The sequence below is a fragment of the Mus caroli genome, unplaced genomic scaffold, assembly GCF_978045245.1.
Source record: "Mus caroli unplaced genomic scaffold, Mus_caroli_1 scaffold_7, whole genome shotgun sequence".
In the NCBI taxonomy this organism is placed as follows: Eukaryota; Metazoa; Chordata; class Mammalia; order Rodentia; family Muridae; genus Mus; species Mus caroli.
In genome coordinates this window covers 97,506,864-97,531,514 of record NW_028227262.1, presented here as the reverse complement: position 1 = coordinate 97,531,514, position 24,651 = coordinate 97,506,864, and the positions used below count along the sequence as shown (strand labels likewise).

The window sequence follows — 24,651 nt, the reverse complement described above, 5'->3', positions numbered from 1 at the left end:
CTGGCCTCACGCTCGGCCATGATCCCATGTGCTGGGAAATGAGGGTTATGATTTGAATCAGGATGCTGGCCATTTCTGGCTTCATGGTCAGTTCTTCTCTGGTGGTTGAGCAATGTTGGAAAACTGAAAAACTGTGACCTGTGTTTTAAGAACTTGACAGTGATGAGTCTGCAGACAGACACATATCAGATGCCCTTGGCTTACTTCAGTGTTTCTGGCAAAAATGAAGTTAGGAAGAATAATAACCTTGGCATTTCACCTCCTTCTAGAAGGACTTTCCGTGTGTGCTATCTTCTTCATCCAGGCCAGGCTTTGGATGTCTGAGAGTTAGTGATGTGACTCTCGAAGCCCATGGCCATGACATATGCTTCACAGTGGCATGTGACCCTCAGAACATATAGATTGAAAGTATTCTGTCCCCTAAACATCATTAACTGATACAGAGGCTATTTTAAGGAAACTCGATTTTAAAGGACCAAGTGGCTGGTGATGGGAGCTGGCATAGTGAGTACCAGGCACTGGCCTCCATATTTTCCTGATGGATCTTTACAGCAGATCCACGAAGTGCACAGTTGGCTCGATTTTTATTGGTGAGGAAACTGAGGCACAGAGATTCTAAACGATTCCCCGTGGCCAAGGGCAGGGTGTGAATGGACAGCCGGTCACTTTGGCAGTGAACAGCTTCACCCCCATTCTCTGTGCCCCAGGCTGAGCATAGAAACACCTTGCTCACTCACAGGGTGGTCTCCATGATCACCAGGCAAACCTTCCCTCTTGCTTGTCAGCTCTTCACGTTTGGAGCAGTATTCTGTTAGGCCCTTTGTATTTGATCTTTCTTGGTGCCACATGCCACGGAAACTCCACCCAGCACCAGTTCTTGGTGTCTGTGGCCAGTGTCGAAGGTGACGATTGCCAGTGTGTTGTACAATACTTCTGGTTTTTGTTTCCATTGTGTGGTTTTGAGGCTGTGTCTCTGTCTGGAGCGGAGGATGTCCTAGATCTCACTTTGTTATCCAAGCTGCCCTGGAGTTCGAGGAAACCTTTCCTAGCTTTCCTAGAGCTATTATGGGTGTGAGCCACCACACCCAGCCCCACCTCTCCCTTTCCAAGGACATGGTATCAGTTTCAAGGCAGGACATTCAGCAGTGGATTTTTTTTCTTTAATCCTCGAACCCATGTCATACCTTCCTAATCATGGCTCCAAACAGGGACCATAGATGTCCTGCATTGTGCTAGCTTGCTCTTAAGCTGGGCCTTCTGTCTAACTCCAGAGCAGAGGTCCCCTTTGCAGCTTCCTTAGCCTGCCTGTGACACCAGCCTGCTTCCAGTCACTGGTCTGTGAGTCACCTGACTCCCCTTTTCCATCCTGCCCTCTGTCCAAGTTCTTCCTGTTACTAATGGCCTTTCTTTCCTTTTGTCAGAGATTTTATTAATTTTTTTATTAATTCTTTGGAATTTCATACAAGGTATTTTGATCCTATTCACCCCCAACTCCTCCCAGATGTACCCCTATCTCCTTGTCTCCAGTAGTCTTCATTTTTTACAGTGGTTTTCGGCTCACAGAAAATCTGAGCAGAAGTCATAGAGGAAGCAGAACATGAATTTTCAGTGAAGTATTATAAGGTGTCTGTGTGAACTGAAGCTATGTGTTGATGTTGTGTTAGATATTGTAAGACTCAAAACTGGACACAGTGTCGCACACCTGTAGTCCTGGCATTTGATCAGTATTCCAGGGTCATCCTTGCCCGTGTGGTGAGCTTGCAGCCAGCCTGGGCCCAAACGTTAAAAACCCAGAAAACCAGCTGGGAACCAGTTATAGAGGAAGGTGCCTGCAGGATATATAAGGACTTAATTGAATTTGGGTATGGGGGTGTCAGAGCTGGGGCCTCTGCCTTGTAACAGGATAATCCCCCCAGATCTTAGTCAGGATCTCTCTGTCCTGAAATGCCCAATCTAAGCATTATGATATCTTCCTTGCAATATTCTACCAGCAGAGACCTCTGTTCCCAGGAGCTGTGCCCTCACATCCACCCTGGATATTGCTGCTTTTTTTTTTTTTTTTGGTTTTTCAAGACAGGGTTTCTCTGTATAGCTCTGGCTGTCCTGGAACCCACTTGTAGACCAGGCTGACCTCGAACTCAGAAATCCGCCTGCCTCTGCCTCCCAAGTGCTGGGATCAAAGGCGTGCACCACCACGCTTGCTGTGCTGCTTTTTTTTAAGGTTTATTTATTTATGTATGTATATGAGTGCTCTATCTGCATGTACACCTGCAGGCCAGAAAAGGGCATCAGATCCTGGGATAAATGGTTGTGAGCCACCAAGTGGTTGCTGGGAACTGAACTCAAGACCTGGAAGAATAGACAGTGCTCCTAACTGCACAGCCATTTCTCCAGTCCCGAACATTGCTGATTTAAGAACTATTTATTTTATTTTTTTTTTTTTTTGTTTCTTGTTCTTTTCGAGACAGGGTTTCTCTGTGTAGCCTTGGCTGTCCTGGAACCCACTTGTAGACCAGGCTGACCTCGAACTCAGAAATCCGCCTGCCTCTGCCTCCCAAGTGCTGGGATCAAAGGCGTGCGCCACCACGCTTGCTGTGCTGCTTTTTTTTAAGGTTTATTTATTTATGTATGTATATGAGTGCTCTATCTGCATGTACACCTGCAGGCCAGAAAAGGGCATCAGATCCTGGGATAAATGGTTGTGAGCCACCAAGTGGTTGCTGGGAACTGAACTCAAGACCTCTGGAAGAATAGACAGTGCTCCTAACTGCACAGCCATTTCTCCAGTCCCGAACATTGCTGATTTAAGAACTATTTATTTATTTATTTATTTATTTTTTTGTTTTTTGTTCTTTTCGAGACAGGGTTTCTCTGTGTAGCCTTGGCTGTCCTGGAACTCACTCTGTAGACCAGGCTGGCTTCGAACTCAGAAATCCGCCTGTCTCTGCCTCCGGAGTGCTGGGATTAAAGGCGTGTGCCACCACGCCCGGCAAGAACTATTTATTTTAGTGTTTGTGTGTGTGTTTCATGTGCGTGTGTGTGCATGCCATAGGTTAGAACGTTGTGGAATCTGTTTTCTCCTTCCACTGTTATGTGGGTCCTGAACTGAACTTAGGACCTCAGGTGTGCATGGCAGAGAACTTTTACTCTTCAAGCCTCGCCAGCTGCCTTGTGCCTTCTCTTTTTTATTATTGGTTTGGGTTTCTCTGTGTAGCCCTGGCTGTCCTGGAACTCACTCTGTAGACCAGGCTGGCTTCGAACTCAGAAATCCGCCTGCCTCTGCCTCCCGCCAGGCTGCTCTGATTCCCTGCTCTTCTTCCAGCAGCAAGACATAGTTGGGTCCTACCTCCCTGTGGCTGTGATAGGCAGCCTATTTTGGTTGAATGAGGCTTGCTCCAGAGACCCAGTCGAAAACTCTACAAGGGACGAAAAGCGAACCACGTTCCCAGAGTCAGGTGCCTGACACCACAGAGCCCCCAACTCTATAATTCTGTGACTATAAGTCACACGGACAATGTCCCAAGCTTTTGGCATTCTGGCTAGACTCTACCCACACAGTTACCTGACTATAGCCAGGTGTGCTCCTCCCCACAGTTACCCTACTGCAAGATAGCCCAGCCCTCTATGAAAGGGGCTGCTAGGCCCCTCCTCACTCTCTTTAAGCCCTCACCTTTCTTACTCTCATCTCTAGCCCTCCTTCTCTCTCTCCCTTCCCCCTCTTTCCACGTGACCGTGGCTGGCTTCTCTCTTTCTACTTCTCTCTCTTTCTCCCTGCCATTCTACAATAAAGCTCTAAAACCATAGACTGTCTCTGCTCATCAAGGCCCACTGTGCTTGAACAATGGGAGAGGCTTTCCCTTAACAAGTCATGTCTAACCTCCTGCGCTCTAGCCATGAACCGGTCCAAGGACTCTCTGCGTGGAAACCGCCCAGCGCCCCTCTTCCCCTGCCCTCTCCTCCCTTTGGCCCCGGGGCTGACCCTGGGGCCCCCATTCTGTTCTCAGCTCTGTCTAGCGTTAGATGTCCAAGGCTGAGATCCTGTTACCTAGGACTGCCCCTTGTCCACCACCTGCCGAGCTGGGGTCTGTGGCTTCCCACGGCCAGACACCCACCCAGGGCCGTGTGGAGAGCGTGCGGCAGTCCTTCCACATCTGTTGGCCCAGAGCATCGGAACTCTGGTGGGACTTGTGGGACTTGGGTTTTTCTCCCACTCCCTTTATCCTCCCCCCCCCCCCCCGCCGCCCTGTGCCCCCTGCCCCACACCTTCTCCCTTTTTGGAGACAAGGTGTCTATTATAAAGAACTAGATGTCCTGTCCTTGAGCTTAATGTGTAGACCAGGCTGGTCTTGAACTCATAGAAATCTACTTGCCTCTGTCTCCTGAGGGCTGGGATTAAATACCTGTGCCACCAGACTCTTGGAATAATCCTCTCGCTGTGTTCTTCTCCTTCCTTTAGCCCTGTCACGAGCTTGGAACACTGACTGGGGCTTCATTTCACAAGTGACCTGTTTTCATCTGTACCTTAGCATCTTTAGGGCGTGGACCAGGCAGTGTCACCTGCTAGGAGGAAATCTCAGTAATTACATGTGGTTGACTGTCCTCTAGTTGTCCTTGGGGACCATTTGTAGCCAATGACTCTGACCAGGTGTTGCATGCATTCCTGCTTCTCTGACGATGAGGATGTCACATTCAGCTGCGGGCTTTTCCAGGTTCACATATGCACAGAACTTGGTCGACCCCTTACCCTGACCATACAAACACTTGGTAAAAACCCAGTGTTTGGGTTGGCATTTTCCATTCCTCGATGTCTACTAAGCATCCCTCTCTGTGTTCCCCCCACCCCCATCGAGATCTTTTCCTCCTCTTCCTCTTTGATAGGGTTTCTCTATGTAGCCCAGGCTGCCCTTCCAAGGCTTAGGGTTCTTGGTGTATACTACTATGCCTTACTTTAAGCATTTATTCTGAAGGTCCAGGGCAGGCACCCTGTTAGTTGGAGGGTTCCCATGTGGTAAGGATGGGGGATTTTCTAGTCCATCTGGCCATTCATTGATCCTGGCTTCTTCACTTACCATTCCAATACCCAGTTCCTTAGTTTAAAATCCGTGGCATTAATGATGTGTAACTTGTGCGGCTGTCTGGGAATCCAACAGGCAAGTTCATGTTGTAGGCTTCAAACAGTGGCTGATAATAATCAATTATGTTTGATCGCTTGTAAAACTGTATTATTTACTTATTTATTATGTTGGGTTTGACATTCCAAGCAAGAGTTATATCTTCGAGCTACACCCTTAGCCCAACCTTTTCTTTTCTTTTTTAATATTTATTTGTTGTTATATGTAAGTATACTGTTGCTGTCTTCAGACACTCCAGAAGAGGGCATCAGATCTCATTACAGATGGTTGTGAGCCACCATGTGGTTTGCTGGGATTTGAACTCAGGACCTTTGGAAGAGCAGTGCTCTTAACCGTTGAGCCATCTCACCAGCCCCCAACCTTTTCTTTTCTTTACTTTTTTTTCATTCATGTTTGAGACAGGGTTTTGAGGTGTAGACCAGGCTAGCCCTCAACTTGAACTGATCTCCTTCCCCTGTCCCTAAATGCTCAGATTAGAGGCCTGAACCACCGTGACCGGCTCACGTTTCCTTTTCCTTCTCTTTTCCCTCCCTCCAGACCCCACCCTCTTTGTCTTTTCCTTTCCTCCCCTCCCCTCCCCTCCCCTCCCCTCCCCTCCCTTCAGTGTTCTATTGCTGTGAAGAGACACCATGACCACAGGAATTCTTACAGAAGAAAGCATTTAATTGGGGCTTGCAAACAGTTTTTTTTTCTTTTTTTTTGTTTTTTGTTTTTGTTTGTTTTTTTTTTTTTTTTTGGTGGGGAGGGGGGAGAGAGACAGAGAGAGAGACACACACACAAACACACACACAGAGGCAGAGAGAGAGACTGGGCCTGACTTGGGCTTTTGAAACCCCAAAGCCCACACCCAGTGACACATCTCCTTCAACAAGATCACATGTTCTCTTTCCAAACATTTTTTTTATTTTTGGTTTTTCGAGACAGGGTTTCTCTGTATAGCCCTGGCTGTCCTGGAACTCATTTTGTAGACCAGGCTGGCCTCGAACTCAGAAATCTACCTGCCTCTGCCTCTCAAGTGCTGGGATTAAAGGCGTGCGCCACCACGCCCGGCTTGCATTTTTTTTAAGATTTATGTATTTCATTTATATGAGTACACTACAGCTATCTTCAGACACATTAGAACAGGGTATTATTAGATCCCCATTACAGATGGTTGTGAACAATCATGTGATTGCTGGGAATTGAAGTCAGGACCTCTGGAAGAACAGTCAGTGCTCTTAACCCCTGAACCATCTTTCCAGCCCCCCAAACAGTTCTTTGACTAGAGGCAAAACATGCACACATCTGAGCCTATAAGGGCCGTTCTCACCTGAACCACGACATCCATCAATCATTGACTGCATCTAAGTTCTCAGGGAAAGATGGGAACTCATGAGCCTGTCCCTTTTCTCACTGGGAAACTGTTATTGTTCCTGTGCCTTAGCTCATCCTCCTCAGTTTAGCAGAGTCACGAGCATGGGGACAGTGAAAGCAGTATGTTCTTCTAGACATTATCTATGGATGGTGCTGGGGAAATGTTTTTTTTCTTCACATGATGAAGGGTGTCTTAGGGTTATACTGCTGTGAACAGACACCATGACCAAGACAAGTCATATAAAGGACAACATTTAATTGGGGTTGGCTTACAGGTTCAGAGGTTCAGTCCATTATCATCAAGGTGGGAGCATGGCAGCATCCATGCAGGTATGGTATAGGAGGGGTTGAGAGGTCTACATCTTCATCCAAAGGAAGTCAGCAGACTGTCTTCCAGGCCACTAGGAGGAGGGTCTCAAAGCCCACCTCCACAGTGACACACTTTCTTTAACAAGGCCACATCTCCTAATAGTGCCACTCCCTGGGCCAAGCATACTCAAAGCACCACAGAGGGTTAACCATGATGGAGGGAGGCAGACTGGCATGGTAGGCAACTGTTCTTATATCCACCTTTTCATCCCATGTGGTTGGGATCTTCAGAAACTTGATGATGCAGGAATGGAATTTTCTGGAACTCATTCAGTCAGGTTTCATGTACCCAGTATTTATTGAGTAGTGACTCCCTGCCAGGCACTGTGCTAAGTGAATGCTGGGTTTTAAAGCATAAATGATTTGGATGAGGCCTCTGCCCTCTGGGGACTTTTGAGATGACAGATAATAAACACAGAAATAAATTAATGGTTAAAACAGTGCCAACTGAAATAAAGATAAGGCTTAACAAAATGGGGCATTGCCTCTCTGAGGAGGTGGAGAGGCGTACTCGAGGATGGAAAGGAGCCATTGTGGTGAATGGGGTAAGGGGGATGAGATGGAGGGATGCCAAGGGAATTGGGAGTGTTTTGTTAGGAAGGTTTGAGGACTAAGATGGGTGGTGGAAATGGTGTGGGGTGTGTGTGGAAAGTTAAGAGGTAGGCATAGTTGGGGACCTCCGAGGGGTGTGGCTTATAGGGCTCACACAGATGAGATCTACTCTGGAAGGGGGCATTCACAGATTTCTTGTCATAGGTACACTAGAGAGGCATGGGTGTGTGGGTGGGACTGTCGCAGTGTGTGGCGTTGGGTATTTGTGGTTTAGAGCCTGCCCTAGAGTTGTGTGTTGTAAGAGAGGCTGTGTAGATCTTTTGCAATAGGACAGATAAGTCTTGTGCAGCCTGCCTGAATGACCGTCTAGATGCTGCTGAGTGAACAGGAGTGGTTTGTCTCCATATGTTATGTCTGGGAGCACGTTAGGGTGAGGCTACAGTTTATGACCATGGTGGACTGTTGTTGTTCATGGCTGGCCTCTCTCTAAGAGAATCAAAGGAAAATGGTTTTGTAAATTTAGGACAGAAATGGCCTTTCTGTGTGTGGTGGTAACCATAAGGAACAGAAGATAAATAAAACTGATTACTTAAAAACAAAACAAACAGCACAGCAAACCCCAGAGCGGACAAAACCCGACAAACCAGGAAACTGTATTTATAATTCATGTTATTGATGAAAGATTAATAGAAAAAAATGCTACAAATCAGCTAAGACAAGAACAAGCTCTCTGAAGAAGATAGTTGAGTGTGGTTTTGGCCTGTCGTGCTGGCACTGGAGAGGGTGAGGCAGGAGGATTGAGAGTTCAAGGCCATCCTGCGTACCTCAAAAGGAAAGTGGTTAAAGGATCCGAACAATTCATGCAAATGAAATTAGTGAATCCTAAGTACACAGAAGGGACTTGGCCTTACATGCTAAAAAAAATACTCCACCTCAGAAAACAAACAAAACAGCCCAGTTAAGTCTCACTTGAATAGAGCTGGCAGGTCGGCTCAGCAGGTAAATCAGGAATGAAATCTACCTGTGATTTTTTTTTGGGCAGGTCTGCACCCAGCTATCCAGAAGAAAACACAGTTGCCTGTCTTTGCACCTGCATACTACTCCACCACAGTTACTCATTTCAGCAGCCACACAGTGGTGCTGCTACCAGCCGTGCTGAGCGAATGCCTTCCTGGGTACATCTGAGAAACAACTGTCTACAAGTGAAATGTCTGGGTTCATAGGGTCAGGTGAACTATTCACTCTGACAGGTCTGTACCCTCTGCAGAGAGTTCTCAGTTGAGTGAGCTGTTTTCCCAAGTCCTCGATAATGCGATCAGTTCCCACATTTCTCCCCCCCAGGGAAGTAAAACAAGTCTGCATAAGTGCCTTGCTTTAATTACATTTACTGTGGCTTCCCTGTGGATGTCAGAAGACAACCCATGGAAGTCAGTTCTCTCCTTCCATCATGTGGGAGACTGAACCAGGTGATCAGGCTTGGTGGCAAGCAAAACACTTGTACATTAAATAAATAAATCTTTGTAGAATCTGTCTTAAAGTGTGTGTGTGTGTGTGTGTGTGTGAGAGTACACGCGCACACACATGTATGTGTGAGTACCTGTGAATTCCTCCTTGAGCCTGGAGTTAAAGGCAGTTATGAGTTGCTCTGCATGGGCGATGGAACTGAAGTGGGGCTTTCAGCTAGAGCAATGTGGGCTTCTAGCCGCTGAGCCATCTCACCATCCCTTAAATGTGGTAAATCAGAAAGCTGTGAAAAACAGCGCAAAGAATGTTGGGATGGAGATGGACCGTGGGAACCACTGTTGGATTGTCTCCCAAGGTCCAGCATGTCTCCTGTGGGACAGCTTTCACTGCTGAGGGGGGACCAAGGCTCAACCTTCAGAGAGCTCTTGGTCTGGGGACACAGGACATAATCAGAGGCTACAGGTGGGTTATGTGATTACTCATCTAGGGGCTGTGGGCAGGTCATGTGATCAGCCTGGCCGCTGAGGGTATCAGTTCCACACCTGTCAGTGGAGCGAGCACTCTACTCAAATTTAGCTTTTACTTTGCTTTGTTAAAGCAGCTGGGCCTGGAGCCTACTATTTGATAAGGACAATGAGTTTCTGATCCTCCCACCTCTTTTGTAAGTGCGGCAGTGACAGGCTTGACCCCCATATCTAGGTCTGTCATCACACAGTGCCCCTCTGGCCTCTGGGGAGCAGGGGTGGGAGGTGGGTGGGTGGCGAGAGGGATTTTTTTCCAGTGTTGTGGTTACTTGTAAGTTGCCCAGGCTCCTGTAAGTAATCTATCACTTATGTTCCTGTAGGGTAACTCCGGGTTAGAAAAAAAAATCACAGGTAGATTTTCATTCCTGAAACATATGAATCAGTTGCTTACTTACATCCATACAGGATGTGCCTATGTTAAGGAACTTAACTCTCTCTTTCTTTTTTTCCTTTGTTGTTGTTGTTGTTGTTGTTTCTTGAGACAGGGTCTCCCTGTGTAGCTCTGGCTGGCTTGGAACTTGCTGTGTAGACCCAGGCTGGCCTAAAACTCATAGAGATCCCCCTGCCTCTGCTTTCCAAGGGCTGAGATTTAAAGGCGCGCACCATCATGCCTCGTCAAAAGAACTGGAATTTAAAAAAAATGTACAGATTATTATTGTGTGAGTGTGAATATACTGTGTGCATGGGCCAGCATGGGGAAAACCAGAACATAAAAACAAAACCAGAATCCAGCAGTGTAAATCTTAACCCCCCCCCCCCCACACACACACACACACACTCAGTGCTGGAATCTTTGAGGCTGTAATCCTTTGGTCTCCAAGGGGCTTGGGCAGCCCTACCTCTCTAGCTTTGCCATCCACAGCACCCAAAGCCATCCTAGGCCCCCTCTATCTGCAGCTCTCGTAGGTGGATGTTTTATGGTCCTGGCATCTCCAATATCCTGGGATCTCCATAGCAACTAGAGACTGACCTTCATCAATAGCCCCTTAGACCCTCACTTGTAGTACTCTGACCTTGCCACGAGATGCCAAGCCTTTCTGAAGACGTTTTCTCTGAACCCTCATACCTTCAAAACCAGTAATCCACACAGAACACTCTAACGTTGCCAAGTTCAGCTCAAGGTGTAGTCTGATCTCGGACTACAGATGCATCAGCTTTGGTGTGTTGACCTCGGGGGAAATACTTCTTTCTCGTTCTAGTGAAGCCTAGAAGGATTCACTTCAATGATGCCGAGCTCTTGTTAGCAGTAGCTGTTTCTTCAGACAGTCCTAGCCTGATCAGCCCTAGTTCTAGGTCACAGTCCATCATGTGGGTCACAGTAGCAGGATCCCAAGGAGCAAGTCACAGGACACGTGTGCAGGGGTCTGAGGATAACTTCCCAAAGTAGTTTTTCTCCTGCAGTCGGCCCCCGGGGGTTGAACTCAGGTTGGCAGGCTTTTGCAGCAAGTGCCTGTATCTGCTGAGCCATCTTGCTGGTCCTATTGTGGGTTATCCAGACCAGTCCTTGAAAGCCAACAGACCAGCTGACTGTGGACAGAGGGAGAAGTGACCTCAGGCCTGGTGGGTCCCTGTGGACACATTGATGTTTAGCTTGACGAGCCCCATGTCCAACTGTGACTTACAAAAGTGTCGTAAGGAATCTGTGCTGCTGAAAGTCACTTCATTGGGTGAGAATGGTCTGCAGCATAATGGGGGCATGCATATTTCTCATTCTTAGTCTACCCTAGAGGCCTAATCAGGATACTGCTCAGCATATGGTACCTAATCTTTTTTTTTTTCTGTTTTAAAGATGTATACGTACTTGTTGTGCGATGTATATATATGTATATATAACTTTCTGTCATCAGAATCTTTGACCTCTTTCGCCCAGGACTGCTGCTCACCTTTGCCAGAAGTTCTTTCTGTTTGGGGTGTGGTGCTTTTCTCTTTGCCCGATTGTTTAGCCAGCTACGTCCTTCAGGGGTGTGACAAGAACGTCCAGGGAAATAGAATACTTGCCAGCCAAGAGTTAAACCATTAGGCACCAGACAAAAGAACCCGGTGTGCCTTTAGGTTGTTTTTTGCCTAATCATTCCGATAACAAGCCACACCCCCTGCTTGTCTCCGCCTTCTTCCTCTTCTCGAGGCTCAGGAGGCTTAGCTGTGTAAGAACAAAATACCCTGGGATGTCCAGTCTGTCATCAGACTGATGAGCAAACAAAGCCACAGCCCCTAAGAACTCCCGAGAGGTAGACATACAATTTTTTTTTTTCTTCTCCAAACGCTGTTCCTTTTTGCTTCATTACATGGCTTGCCTCCTAGGCTGTGTTTTCAAAGTTTGTCCTGTGGACAGGTTGGTGCCTTGGCTTGCTGAGTGTTTTTGGTTTGTGTTTGAGTGGCTATGTGGTGATTCCGTGAGGCTTGTTTGAAATACATTGGGCAGCTTCCTTGTCATATTGACCCGTTGTGAGGGAGTGCTGAGATTTGTGATTTAAAAAAAGATTTATTTGATTTTAATTATTTGTGTGGGTGTGTATAAATGAGTGAAGGTGCCCTTGGAGGATCTTTGGAGTTATAGGTAGTTGTGAGCTACTGGTGCGGGCACTGGGAACCAAACTCTGGTCTTTTGGAAGAGCATCAAGTACCCTTAACCACTGAGGCATCCCTGCCTCCCTCCCTTCCTTCCTCTTCCTTCTCTCTCTCTCTCTCTCTCTCTTCCCTCCCTCCCTCTCTCCTTTTTCATTTTAATGATTTGTTTTCAGTGTGTGTGTGTGTGTGTGTCTGTGTGTCTGTGAGAGAGAGTGGGAGAGAGACAGAGACAGAGAGACAGAGACAGAGAGCGGCAGGGAGACTCTGTGTGGCAGGGTTTGTGCTGGTCTGATGGCTGAAGCTGGATTTCTAGGTGGGCGTAAGCACTGGGCATGTGTGCTGGGAACCCAATCAGATCCTGGAAGAGAAAAGTGGTTTCTTTGTTCTGAAGTTTCCCTAACTGTTGCTGCTTTCGCTTTCACTGCCTAGTGTCAAGGGGCGGAGCACGTGGACCGCATTTGCCTCTGCCCAAAGCATTTTAAGAAGAAAGATCCAGGGGAAAGGGAATCTTAGGTCAAAACAGCAGCAGAACAGTCAAATACTCAGAAGCCACCTATGGTTATGAGTTAGAAGAGCACTGTACACAGAAGCGTTAAGAAGGTTTGAGCCCCAGTGCCCATGATGTGGATCACAAGTGTCTGTAACTCCAGTTCCATGGGATCTGACACCTTCTTCTGACATCTGTGGGCAATTGGCAGGCATGCAGTGCACAGACATACATGCGGGTGGAAACACTCATATGCATATAACAAAATAATAGAAGATAAAATATATACTCAGAAGTGGAATTGCTATGTGTGGGGCTTCTATTTTCAAAAATATCATCATCATCATCACCATCACCACCATCATCATCATCATCATTGCCATATGGTTTTTCTATGCCCATCCTAGCTCTGAGTAATGGCACAGAGACTTATATTTATTTATAATAGCTTTAGGCCTTAGGTTACTTGTGTCCTCAACTAGCTTTTATAGGTCATGCTCTGCATGTGGCTTGTTACCTCCTAAGTCTTTAGTCCTGACACCTGTTTTTCCCTCTGTAGCCAATTCCCCAGGCCTGATTCTTTTCCAGAGTGCCTGACACTGGCTGGAAGTCCTACCAGTTTTCTCCTTCTTTGCTCAAGGCCCTCAGCTGTTTATTAAAACCAATCATAAGGTGAGAGGAGGAGTGTGACACAGCCATATGAATAACAGTATCAATGTCCGGTCTGCCCTCAGCTCTCTGCAGGCACAGAAATCAGAGTTTGAATAAAGACGACCTTTATACAGTGCACAGACAGATCACCCCAGGAATCAGTCATCGTCACCATCATCATCACCATCATCATCATCAACAACAACCAAGGAGTATATTATTTAAACACTAGATGAGGGATGGGGCATAGGTCAGTTAGTAGCGCACATGCCTAGCATGTGTAGGAGCCTGAGTTCGATTCCTTGTACCACACACTCAACTCAGAGCAGGTGTGAACTCCGATGAGCTGACATGATGAATTGGCAGACAGATGAATTGGCTGAAGGAAGAAACTTGCTGCAAGAGGTAGGGACAAGGAGGAAGGAGAAGCGGACTGACTGCTTCCTTGTTGAGTTAGAGCAGGATGAGCTTGCTCACCCTACCGCCTTGTGACTCATTGCTCTCAGTTTGAAAGCTCACTGATTGCTTGGCATGGGATCGGGGACTGCATTCTGGTTGATCAGTCGGTTGAGCCCAGTATGAGAACTCAGGCCATATCAAAGGCTTTGTGTACATTTCATTTGAGTACCCTTTTGGTTTTAGTTTTATGTGTTGATTGTTGAAACCCTTGCTCTCCTTTTTTACAGAAATATTTGCTGGTATAGACTTGCAGGGGCACTTCATGAATTGATCCGTTCATCATTCGTCACAGAATTATAAATGAATAATTTCTATTATTTGACTTGTCTATTTAAAGTTTTTGTAAACTTATTTTTTTAAAGACTTATTTATTATATATATATGAGTACATCATTGCTTTCTTCAGACACACCAGAAGGGGGCATCAGATCCCATTACAGATGGTTGTGAGCCACCATGTGGTTGCTGGGAATTGAACTCAGGACCTCTGCTCCTAACTGCTGAGCTGTCTTTCCTGGTCTTTTGTCTTTTTTTTTTTTCTGAGACAAACTAAAGGTTTAAAATTCATATGCTTATATTAATTGCTGGTTTCTCAACCTTTGTATTGACTTTGTATTTTTATCGGTTGGCATGCACTAACCTTGCTCCTAGGACCTGTGGCCTGTGTGTGGGAGCATTGCTTAGGAGGCCTCGGTGTTAGAGGCCTTTGCCAGCACAGTGGTCACAGTGACTAGCGGTTCCCCTGCTGGGCAGTGAGTGCACTGGTTAGGTGCAGGTGGACACAACACAGCTTTCTTTCCTTCCTGTGTGCTTTCTGGAGGAAACGCCTCTCAGGAACTGGGTGTCAGGGCAAGGAGTTTGTTTTCATCTTGAGGGGTGGGGAGTTTCTGCAAACCAGCACAGTTCTCAGGTGCCTTGGAAACAACTACTTCCCTCCCTCCCTCCCTCCCTCCCTTCCTTTCTTTTCTCCCTCTCTTTTCTTTTCTCTTCTTTTTCATTTTTCTTTTCCCTTTTGTTTCTTGAGACAGGGGTTCTCTATATAGCCCTGGCTGTCCTGGAACTTGCTTTGTAGACCAAACAAACTCAGAACTCAGAAATTCGCCTGCCTCTGCCTCCCTAATGCCGGGATTAAAGGTGTGCACCACTCAGCCCAGCTCATTTTTCACTTTCTTTGATACTTTTGAGATCCAACACAGGATGCTTATGGGTTCTGATCCCACAAGGCCCTTTCTGCTGCCTGGTGTTCTTATTTTTCCCCCTGGATACTAAGATTCATGCATGTAGCTTTTCCTTCCTTCCTTCCTTCCTTCCTTCCTTCCTTCCTTCCTTCCTTCCTCCCTCCCTCTCTCTCTCTCTTTCTTTTTTTATAAAGTAGCGAGTTGCTCAGTTTTCTATCATTGCTGACAACCTTACAGGCAGGTGGAATTGATTTTGGTCCATGCTTTCAGAGGTGTAGGTTGGTGATTGGCTATCTTGTTACTTGTAGGGTATGGGACAACAAATCGTAGCTGAATGTGCAGAAAGAGGAAAGACTGGGAAATGTCTTCAATGGTTGTTTCCTTACACCGGTCTCCGACTCCTAAAGACCTACCACTTCTCCATAGCACAGACGGGGAGCCGGGCCGCGAACACGCAGGCAGCTATATAAGAGACAGACTATACCAATGCCCTTTCTGCAGGCAGAATCTTAATGAGAAATGAGACATTTGACTGATTCCTCCCCTACATACAGTTGCGTCTTCAGTATTAAGGAGGCAGTGTGGCTGAGGGCTAGGATGGTGTATACTGGAGGAGGCGTTGTCAAGGTAACATGGTAAGACAGAATGGGGAATACTAGAAAGGTCTGTTGGTAGCCCTCTGTTCCCAGGTGTGGGCATTTGCTCTTGGTACCTGGCCCCATGTCCACAGGGGAGATGTGGACAAGGTGGACAAGGGTTTGTTGAGACAATTTTCATTCCTAGTCTTCCTCCCACCTCCCACTGTGCTCCCCCCACCACAGGGGATCTGCCTGTTTCTGCCTCCCCAGAGATGGAATTGCAAATGCATGCCACCATACCTGGATTTTTATACGGGTGCTAGGGGTCAAACTGAGGGCTTCAGGCTTCTATAGCAAGCTCTTTCCTGACTAAGCTATCACCTATAGGTCTCTTAATCAGCCAATAAAAGAGATAAAAACTTGTTTCCTTAACAGTAAAACCCATTACTTTCTCCCTGTGTTTTAGGAAGGCCCTGGCTACTCCGAGGTTAGGGATGAACCCACCCTTTCTTCCCTTGTGGGTGGGTGGAGCTGGGGCTGGGATGACGACCTCACCTCTGACCCATTTATCTCTGCTGCGCTGTCCTGGAGCCAGAGCCAGCACTGGAGCAGGGAGACAGACAGACGGGCTTGAGTTGAAATGACACTTGCGGTCTTTCCTTCGTTTCAAGACCGTGGGCAAGTGTAATTCCCCAGCTACATGCTGTGAGCATGTCAGGTCCTCACAGGGTGGGAAGACACATAAAGTCCCACAGTTCTACTCTGTTGGAGAGATGCAGTAGAACAGGAAACTGGAACAATAGAACGTGTGTGTGTGTGTGTGTGAATATAAATTATATAAGTATTATAAGATATATATAAGATTTACAGTAATAACCATTTGTAAATATACAAATTATCTGTTGAGATTCAGCTGCTCATAGACAATCTATAACGAGTCTCCAGAATTCTTTAACTTGTCAACTGAAACTGCCATTGAACAATACTCCGATGCTGCACCCCCTCCCAAAGAACCCCACCATTTTGTGTCTGACTGTGACAACTGTAGGCGTCTCCTGCATATTTGTGTTTGCTGATGGTCCTTTCCCCCTTAGCATAATGGCCTCCGGGTTTACCTGTGGTATGTGTCCGTCCAGTCTCGTCACACTGTTCGTTCTTTCATGTCATTCCCATGTTGCAATTGTGTAGCAATTTCACGAGCTGAGTCTGCTTTGCACTCTGCTCCTCTGGGTCAGCCCATGGTCTCTTATTGTTGAATGAGTGTTTGGGCAAGTGTTCGAGTCCCCACATTCCCACTTGTACCCCAGGTCATGGTTCTGGTTCACCCCGCATAGATCCCTTCAGCTTGCATGTTGCATTGCTACACGTGTGGTCCTTCAAACCAGAGAAATGCATTCTTAGACAATTCTGGAGACCAGAAGTTCAAAGCTGAGGTCTGAGCAGGATGCTCCTCCCTCTAGAAGTTTAGGAGGGGATCCTTTCTTGCCTCCTCCCTCTGAGTCTCACTCTGTAGTCCAGGCTGGTCTAGAACTCATGATAATCCTAGTGTTTCAGCTTCCTGAGTACTGGGACTGGGGGCATGAGCCACCACGCCTGGCCCTCTTCTTTCTCTTATGAGGATACTTGTCACTAGGTATGGTGGCAGACACTTTTAAATCCAGGACTTAGATAGTAGAGGCAGGAGGAGGCAGGCCAGAACCAGCGAAAATGTGAATTCAAGGACCACGTGGGATATATGATACCCGTCTCCCAACTTGTCATTAGATGTAGGACTCACTTTTATAAGCTAGGATGACTGTACCTGTGTACTCTTAATTGCATTTCCAAATAAAGCCAGCTTCAGAGCACCTGGCAGTTGGGGTAGGAATGCCTTTCAGGCAGCTTCACTTTAACTCCATCCTCTGAGGTCTGTCTGTCTTGTCAAACATCGCTCTTTTAAACCATCCGTTGCTTTTACAGGGCTGGAGGGAGGGGACCCGGAAGTTGTAAATGAAAGGTTCAGTTCCATGAATTGAAGAGTCTGAGGTGTCGGGGGGGGGGGGGGGGGGGGGCGCACTCCAGAGTGGAAGTTTGATGTCACGAGTATTGATACCTTATTTTTCAGGTATTTGATCGTGTCCTGAGCTGAAGATGTTCCCAGAACAGCAGAAAGAGGTAAGATGCTAACCATTCACTTATGGAGAGTCTGGGCTGAAAATCTGAAAATAAATAATAACCCACAGATTTTGGGTCATCACAGACTAGTCCAAGAAGTTCCTAGAAACGGGTGACATCTCAGAAGAGGGTTGAAGGAAGAACAGCCACTTCCTGTCCCCTCTGTAGATATCCCATGCCATCCATTCCCTTTCTAGTTCTGTGACTAAGCTCTAGCACCTTCTGCCCCTCACTCATCTTCTAAAGCTCTGGCTCCCAAACCCAGAATCCTCCCAGGTTCTGCCTCCCACCCATCGCCTGAGCATCTCCCATGCTGCTTGCCTGGTTTTCTGCTCTGTTGACTCATCCATCCCTGGATACTCTCAGCTTTGAGCAGGGACTCAGGAAAGTGTCAGCCAGCCGTTTCTTTTATTCTGTTTGTTGTCTTTTAGAGTTCTGTTCTGTTGTTTTGATTTTGTTTATTTGTTTCCTACACAACTTAACAAGACTGTCTTTTCTTTTTCTTTTAAAGATTTATTTATTATTATACATAAGTACACTGTAGCTGTCTTCAGACGCACCAGAAGAAGGCATCAGATCTCATTACGGATGGTTGTGAGCCACCATGTGGTTGCTGGGATTTGAACTCAGGACCTTCAGAAGAGCAGTCAGTGCTCTTAACCGCTGAGCCATCTCTCCAGCCCTTCTTTTTCTTTTTTTAAATAACTCCTGTGTTGGCAATAGAATTCTTTATTTTTAAAAACATTATTTATTTATTTTATGTATATGAGTACACTGTAGCTGTCTTCAGATCTCGTTACAGATGGTTCTGAGCCACCATGTGGTTGCTGGGAATTGAACTCAGGATCTCTGGAAGAGCAGTCAGTGCTCTTAACCTCTGAACCAGCTCTCCAGCCCAACTATCTTTTCTTGATTGCATCCTAGACTTACAGGCTTCCAAAGCCCAGTTTCCTGGGTTCCATCTGGGGTAGGGCTAATTCAGCTATCCTTCACTACCCACAAGGCATTGGTTCTAGGAGACTACCCGCCAATGTCTCAGGATGATCAAGCCCTTTGTATAAAATTGGTGCAGTGTTTGTATCTAGCCTGCCCAGTCCTTCCAAGTATTTACATATTTCTCCAGTCTTTTAAGACAGGATACCAGGCTGGCTTTGAACTCACTGTGCAGCCAAGATGGGGCTTGACTCTCTGACCTTTCTGATTCTACCTTCCCAGGGCTAGGATTACAGGGGTTGCTTCCATATCCAGCCTCTCAGATACTTTATTTTTTATTTTATTTTTTTAAAGATTTATTTATTATGTAACTACACTGTAGCTGTCCTCAGATACTCCAGAAGAGGGCATCAGATTTTGTTAGGGATGGTTGTGAGCCACCATGTGGTTGCTGGGATTTGAAATTGGGACCTTCGGAAGAGCAGTCGGTGCTCTTAACCACTGAGCCATCTTGCCAGCCCCCTCTCAGATACTTTAAACCATCTCTAGAAGACTTATAATCCTAAGTGCAATGTAAATGCTGAGGTAATAGCTGTATCATTTAGGGGAAAATGACCAGGAAAAAGCTTGTCTATCTGGTAGAGATACACTATGTAGCTCAAGATGGTCTTCAACTAGGTGTGAACCACCATGTCCAACTTCTTTCCATGTGTGTATGCCTGCATTGGTGCATGTGTGCATATGTGCATGTGTGTGCCAGAGGTCGACCTTGGATGTTGTTCCTCAGAAGGCTGTCCAACTTATGTGTTAAGAACCAGTCACTCACTGGGATCTGGAGCCTTTCAGTTGGGTTAGATTGGCTGGCAATCCTCCTGCCTCCACCTCTCCAGTCTGGGATGACAGATGCATGCCACTGTGACCTGCTTTTTATATGGATTCTGAGGATCAAACTCAGGACCTTATGCTTGCATGGCAAATCCTTTATAGACTGGGTTATCTTCCCACACTCTGTTGTTTTTGACTTGTTACTGGAGCACCGTGCTAGCTGCTTTTCTAGCTGTTGTGAGGAAGTACCTTGACAAAAGCAGCCTTCAGGAGAAATGGTTTCTTCTGGCTCATAGTTCATGATGTAGTCTGTCTCAGTGGGGGAGCCATGGTGGCAGGAGACGGAGACAGCTGATCATGTGGTGCCCACAATCAGGAAGCAGGGTGCTATGGGTTCTCATGCGCAACCTTGTCCTTTTGTGAAGTCCAGGACGCAAGCCTAGGGAATGGTGACACCCATGATTAGGGGGAGGCCTCCCACCTCAGTTAGCATAGTCAAGATAATCCCTTGTAGGCACGCCTGGGGGCGCTTCCATCTCCTTGATTACTCCAAGAATGCCCTCTATTGTTCGGGTGATACCAGATCCTGTCAAACTGATAATCAATATTAACCATCACACCAACGATATAAAGATAACATATCAGTGATCTTGAAAATGTCATCTCTGATTAAATGATTTCATAACAATCTTACATCATGAATGAATTTAAAAATGGCAATTTCTTCAATGGGAAAGGGGAAAATATACTGCAAATAGATGTGCAGTGTTCAGAGATTAAGCTTAGCTTCTATCAGGAAGAAATGAATATAGACAGGTGAGATCCTGATGTGCTGTAGTGTAACTGCTGGCTGCTTATCAGCTGTTTGTCCAGTCTCCATGTGGACCCACAGTGCTAAGCCTTATGAGCATAGCCAGAATTCCTGCACGTGTATTCTAGAGACCTGCAGGCCCAAAGTCTTTCTCCAGACTCCCTTCTCCCCAGCTCTGGGGCACTTCTTCCTCTCTCTTCTGAGCTTATTTGTAGAACCTCGAAAGCTCTGCACAGTCTTGGCCCTGGGCTGTTTCTGGCAGTGCCCTCCTGCCCAGCTTTAGCCCTTCTTTCTCTTCCATACATTGCTGAAGGAGGCTGACACTCACTGTGCCTTCAAGCCCCTGTTGGGAATCAAAAGGAGACTTCTTCCAACAACCTTATCTTAAAAAGGTCTTCTTGCTGTGCAGTGATGGTGCCCATCTTTAGTCGCAGCACTGGGGAGGCAGAGGCAGGCAGATCTGAGTTCAAAGGCCAGCCTAGTCTACAGAGTGAGTTCCAGGACAGCCAGAGTTGCACACATATACACAAGAGGTAATTTCATCTCCTTGATTAATCCAAGAATACCCTGTAGTCAAGGCCAGCTAGAGTTATTGAAGTCTGTAGAGTCTAGTGATTGCTTATTGTTCAGCGTAATAAAAGTCAAGATCCCCCTAATCACACATGCAAAGGTCAAATGCAGTAGTATCACTGGTTGTTCTAGATGTTCGTCCAGTATTTATATAAGCACTTTCCAGTTGATGCCCATAGATAGCAGCCATTCCTAATTAATCATGGGCTTGGCATGAGAACTAAGACCTACTTGCCATCATTGTTCAGGATGCAGATGGCCAGGAGTGACATGCCAGTCATAGCTGGTGGTGCCAGCCTCGAGGTTTGGTAATTTTTAAAAAAGATTTGGGAAATGTAGTCTCTCTTGTCGAAGCAGCTTTATTACCATAATAAATCTAGCAAGAGGAGGGGAGGGAGTGAGAGTCTCCCTTGTTAGTTAAGCACGTTCCATTTGCACATTGGTTCGAATTCCCAGGAGAGCAGTATCTCAGCTGATGGATTGTCCCTATAAAAAGGCCTTGGCATTGGGCCATTGTAAAATTGAAATGAATTCAGGCTCATTCATGCATGCAACTTTAATTTACAATTAAAATATTATGGTTACATATTTTAATAAGAATAATTAGGCGGACCCAACTGAATCAACCCTTGTGTTTAATGAGACAGAACCCAGATCCAAATGGAAAGGCAGGTGGGTGTGACAGGGGACGAGTTTCAGCCAGCAGCATCTTTTGTGGGGTCAGTCATTTTTGCCCATTTTTATATTCTGATGCCCGGAAGGAGCAGTCTTATTTCTCTACAGCACCCGGGACCTTCGTCCCCTGCCTCCGGAAGCTTGTTTTCCTCAAGACTCACATCCTGTTCTTCCCCCTCTAGGGCTGCTGCTCCCCGATGAAGGAGCCCCGTTTCTTCCTCAGTCACTGTAACTGGAGCATCCTGCCGGGGATGAGACTCTTTACGGCTGTGTGTGTGTATTCACACGTGTGTATTCACACTTCCTCCTTCACGATAGCTGTATTCTCCCTTTAAAGCAGTAACCTGTAGGTCATGGCCCCTTTAAGATATCCTGCATATCAGATATTTACATTATGATTCATAACAGTAGCAAAGTTGCAGTTATGAAATAGCAACAGAAATAATTTTAGAGAGACTGCAACGTGAGGAACTGTATTAAAGGGTTGCAGCATTAGGGAAATTGAGACTTACACCTTAAAAAATATGTAGTTTTCTTCTTCAAAGAACATTTACATCATGTTGGGGGAATAACAGTGACTCTCAGGCAGCCACCAGTTATTGACACTCAAATGAGTTCTTTGTTTTTATTCTTTTGGTGTTTTGAGACAGGGTCTCGCTATGTAGCCCTCATTGGTCTGGAATTTACTATCTAGACCGAGTTAGCCTTGAACAGGAGCTCAGGTTCAAAAAGCTGCATCTGCCGCTACCTCCTGAGTGCTGGGGTTAAAGGTTTGTGCACTACACCTGGCTTGGTTGAGCTTGGCGGTGAGTACCCAGAGTATGACAAGCCCAGGTGTCCCAGGAGAGTTCCAGGCACCACCAGGTCCCCATCAGCTAACAGAGGAAAAGAGTGCTACAGAGATTCCAGAGATCTGTTGCCATTTTAGATGAAGAGCCTTCCTGAATGGATGAGCAGTGCTGATGGGGTTTAAGATACAGTTTGTTTCCAATGGAAACATTTTGGACTCCCTTTAAGAAAGGGCGGTGGCTGGGCATTGGTGGTGCACCCTTTAATCCCAGTACTTAGGAGGCAGAGGCAAGTGGATCTCTATGAATCTGAGCCAGCCTGGACTACGAAGTAAGTTCCAAGACAGCCAGGGCTACACAGAGACCCTGGCTTGAACACCTTCCTCCCCATACCCCCCCACCCCCCCAAAAAAAAACAGAAAAGAAAAGAAAAGAAAAGAAAAGAAAAGAAAAGAAGAAAAAGAAAGAAAGTTAGGTTTTTCTTTGTTTAGAGATTTGAGGCAAGGTCTCACCATGTAGGCCAGGCTGGCTCCGCCACGCATTATTTAGCCTGGGGAGGTCTGAAACTCATGGCAGTCCTCTTACCTGCACCTCTCAAGTGCTGGGATTGCAGGTGCACACCACAATACCCAGGTTTGGTATTATTTGCTTGTGCGTCTGTCGTGCTGGGTCTAGCAAATATGTAGCATTCATTCTACCACCAAGCTGCACCCCACAGCCTGAAAACACAGGGGTGCAGCTGACTGGAAGTTGACTCGGGTTTGAATGAAGGAATATCACTAAAACAATAGAGGCTCCTGTCTCGAGACCCTTGAAACACTCTCTCAAACCTATATTGATTTTATTTTCCTCTTCCTTTCATGTCCACACCTCTTTCTTCTTATTCTCAGCTGCTGTCATTCTCCCCAGTTACCAAGTTTTCCTACTGAAAGATGACACCCTTTCTATGGCTGGAGAGATGGCTCAACCTTTAAGAGCACTTGCTGTTCTTTCCAAGGACCCAGCTTTGAATCTCAGTACCCACAGTGAGGGTGGCAGCTCGCAATTGTCCGTAACTCCAGGCCTGGGGGATCCGGTGCCCTCTTCTGGACTTTTTCCTGTACCGAGTATGCACGAGGCACACAGACATACATTCTGGCAAAAGCACCCATAAGCATAAAAATAAATAAATAAAAATTAAAAGTAAGGAAAGAAAAGCAGTCTGGGAAGCCAGCTGTTCCCCACGCAGCACGTTCCAAGGGACACTGCTGTCATGCGGAGCCCATTTGTGTGACAGTCACTAGGGAGCTTTGTTTCATTCTTTCTGAGCCTCAACAAAAAAGATTTTATTTCCATCTCCCAGATTTGAAAAGATCTGTTCACTACAGAATATACGCTTTAAGAAAAAGATAGATGCCTGGGCTATTCCTTCCCAGCCCTTTCTTGTACTTAATGTGTATGCATTTTTAGAAAATGGAGACGATATAGGATTTATAGTTTAATATCCCTCTCTTTCACGTTAGCATTCCAATACATTTTAAATATTAGAACTACTTTGCCAGCTACAACTAAATTAGAAGTGACTGGAAAAAATTAGTACACGTTTATCTTCACATGTATACAGATAGGAAACAGTAAGCTTATGCTGGGAAAATCAGCCAGTCAGTGCCTCAGCCAGGTGACCAAAGTAAAACAGCAGGGAAGACTCCCAGGGACAGCAGGTGCCCTTGATGGCTGAAAGATGGGGCTTCATCTCTGTTTTTCCTTCCAAGCATGGAGGACCCCAGTCTAGAACTGAGACAGACACCAGATAAGCTCTGGCTGAGGAATATCTACAAAAGACCCAGCAAGTTCTCACAGTCATCAAGGTCACCAAAATCAAGAGAAGCCCGTGAGTGTGTCACAGGCCAAAAGGAGCCCAAAGGAGACACAATGACCAGTCCTACTGGGTGGGGACACGGTGACATCACATTGCTGCGAAAGGAACCACTAGAGTCCAGGCTTTGGATAAGAGGCAAATCCAAGTTCTAAACCCAGTCTGGTCTTGCTGGTCATCTGACTTTTGGGCTACTCTCTCTCTCTCTCTCTCTTTCTTTTTAATTAGGTATTTTCTTCATTTACATTTCCAGTGCTATCCCAAAAGTCCCCCATACCCTCCCCCACCCACTCCCCTACCCACCCACTCCCACTTCTTGGCTCTGGCGTTCCCCTGTACTGAGGCATATAAAGTTTGCACAACCAATGGGCCTCTCTTTCCACTGATGGCCGACTAGGCCCTCTTCTGATACATATGCAGCTAGAGACATGAGCTCCGGTGGATACTGGTTAGTTCATAATGTTGTTCCACCTATAGGATTGCAGACCCCTTTAGCTCCTTGGGTACTTTCTCTAGCTCCTCCATTGGGGGCCCTGTGGTCCATCCAATAGCTGACCATGAGCATCCACTTCTGTGTTTGCTAGGCCCCAGCATAGCCTCACAAGAGACAGCTATATCAGGGTCCTTTCAGCAAAATCTTGCTAGTGTATGCAATGGTGTCAGCGTTTGGAGGCTGATTATGGGATGGATCCCCGGATATGGCAGTCTCTAAATGGTCCATCCTT

General features: G+C 46.4%; 1 protein-coding gene across 4 annotated transcripts in view; it reads left to right on the top strand.

Annotated features, from left to right (window-relative positions):
- The window catches only part of Snx10 (sorting nexin 10), a 53,426-nt gene that overhangs the window by 9,450 nt on the left and 19,325 nt on the right, over positions 1-24,651 (top strand). For 2 of the 4 annotated variants that reach the window (XM_085840609.1, XM_021165049.3), the window contains exon 2: positions 17,420-17,469. In XM_085840609.1, coding sequence (XP_085696735.1) covers positions 17,446-17,469 — 24 coding nt within the window. In that variant the 5' untranslated portion in view covers positions 17,420-17,445. Of the gene's footprint in view, positions 1-8,448; positions 8,657-17,419; positions 17,470-24,651 lie in introns of all 4 variants that reach the window. The other 2 variants (XM_085840611.1, XM_085840610.1) reach the window with 2 other exon arrangements.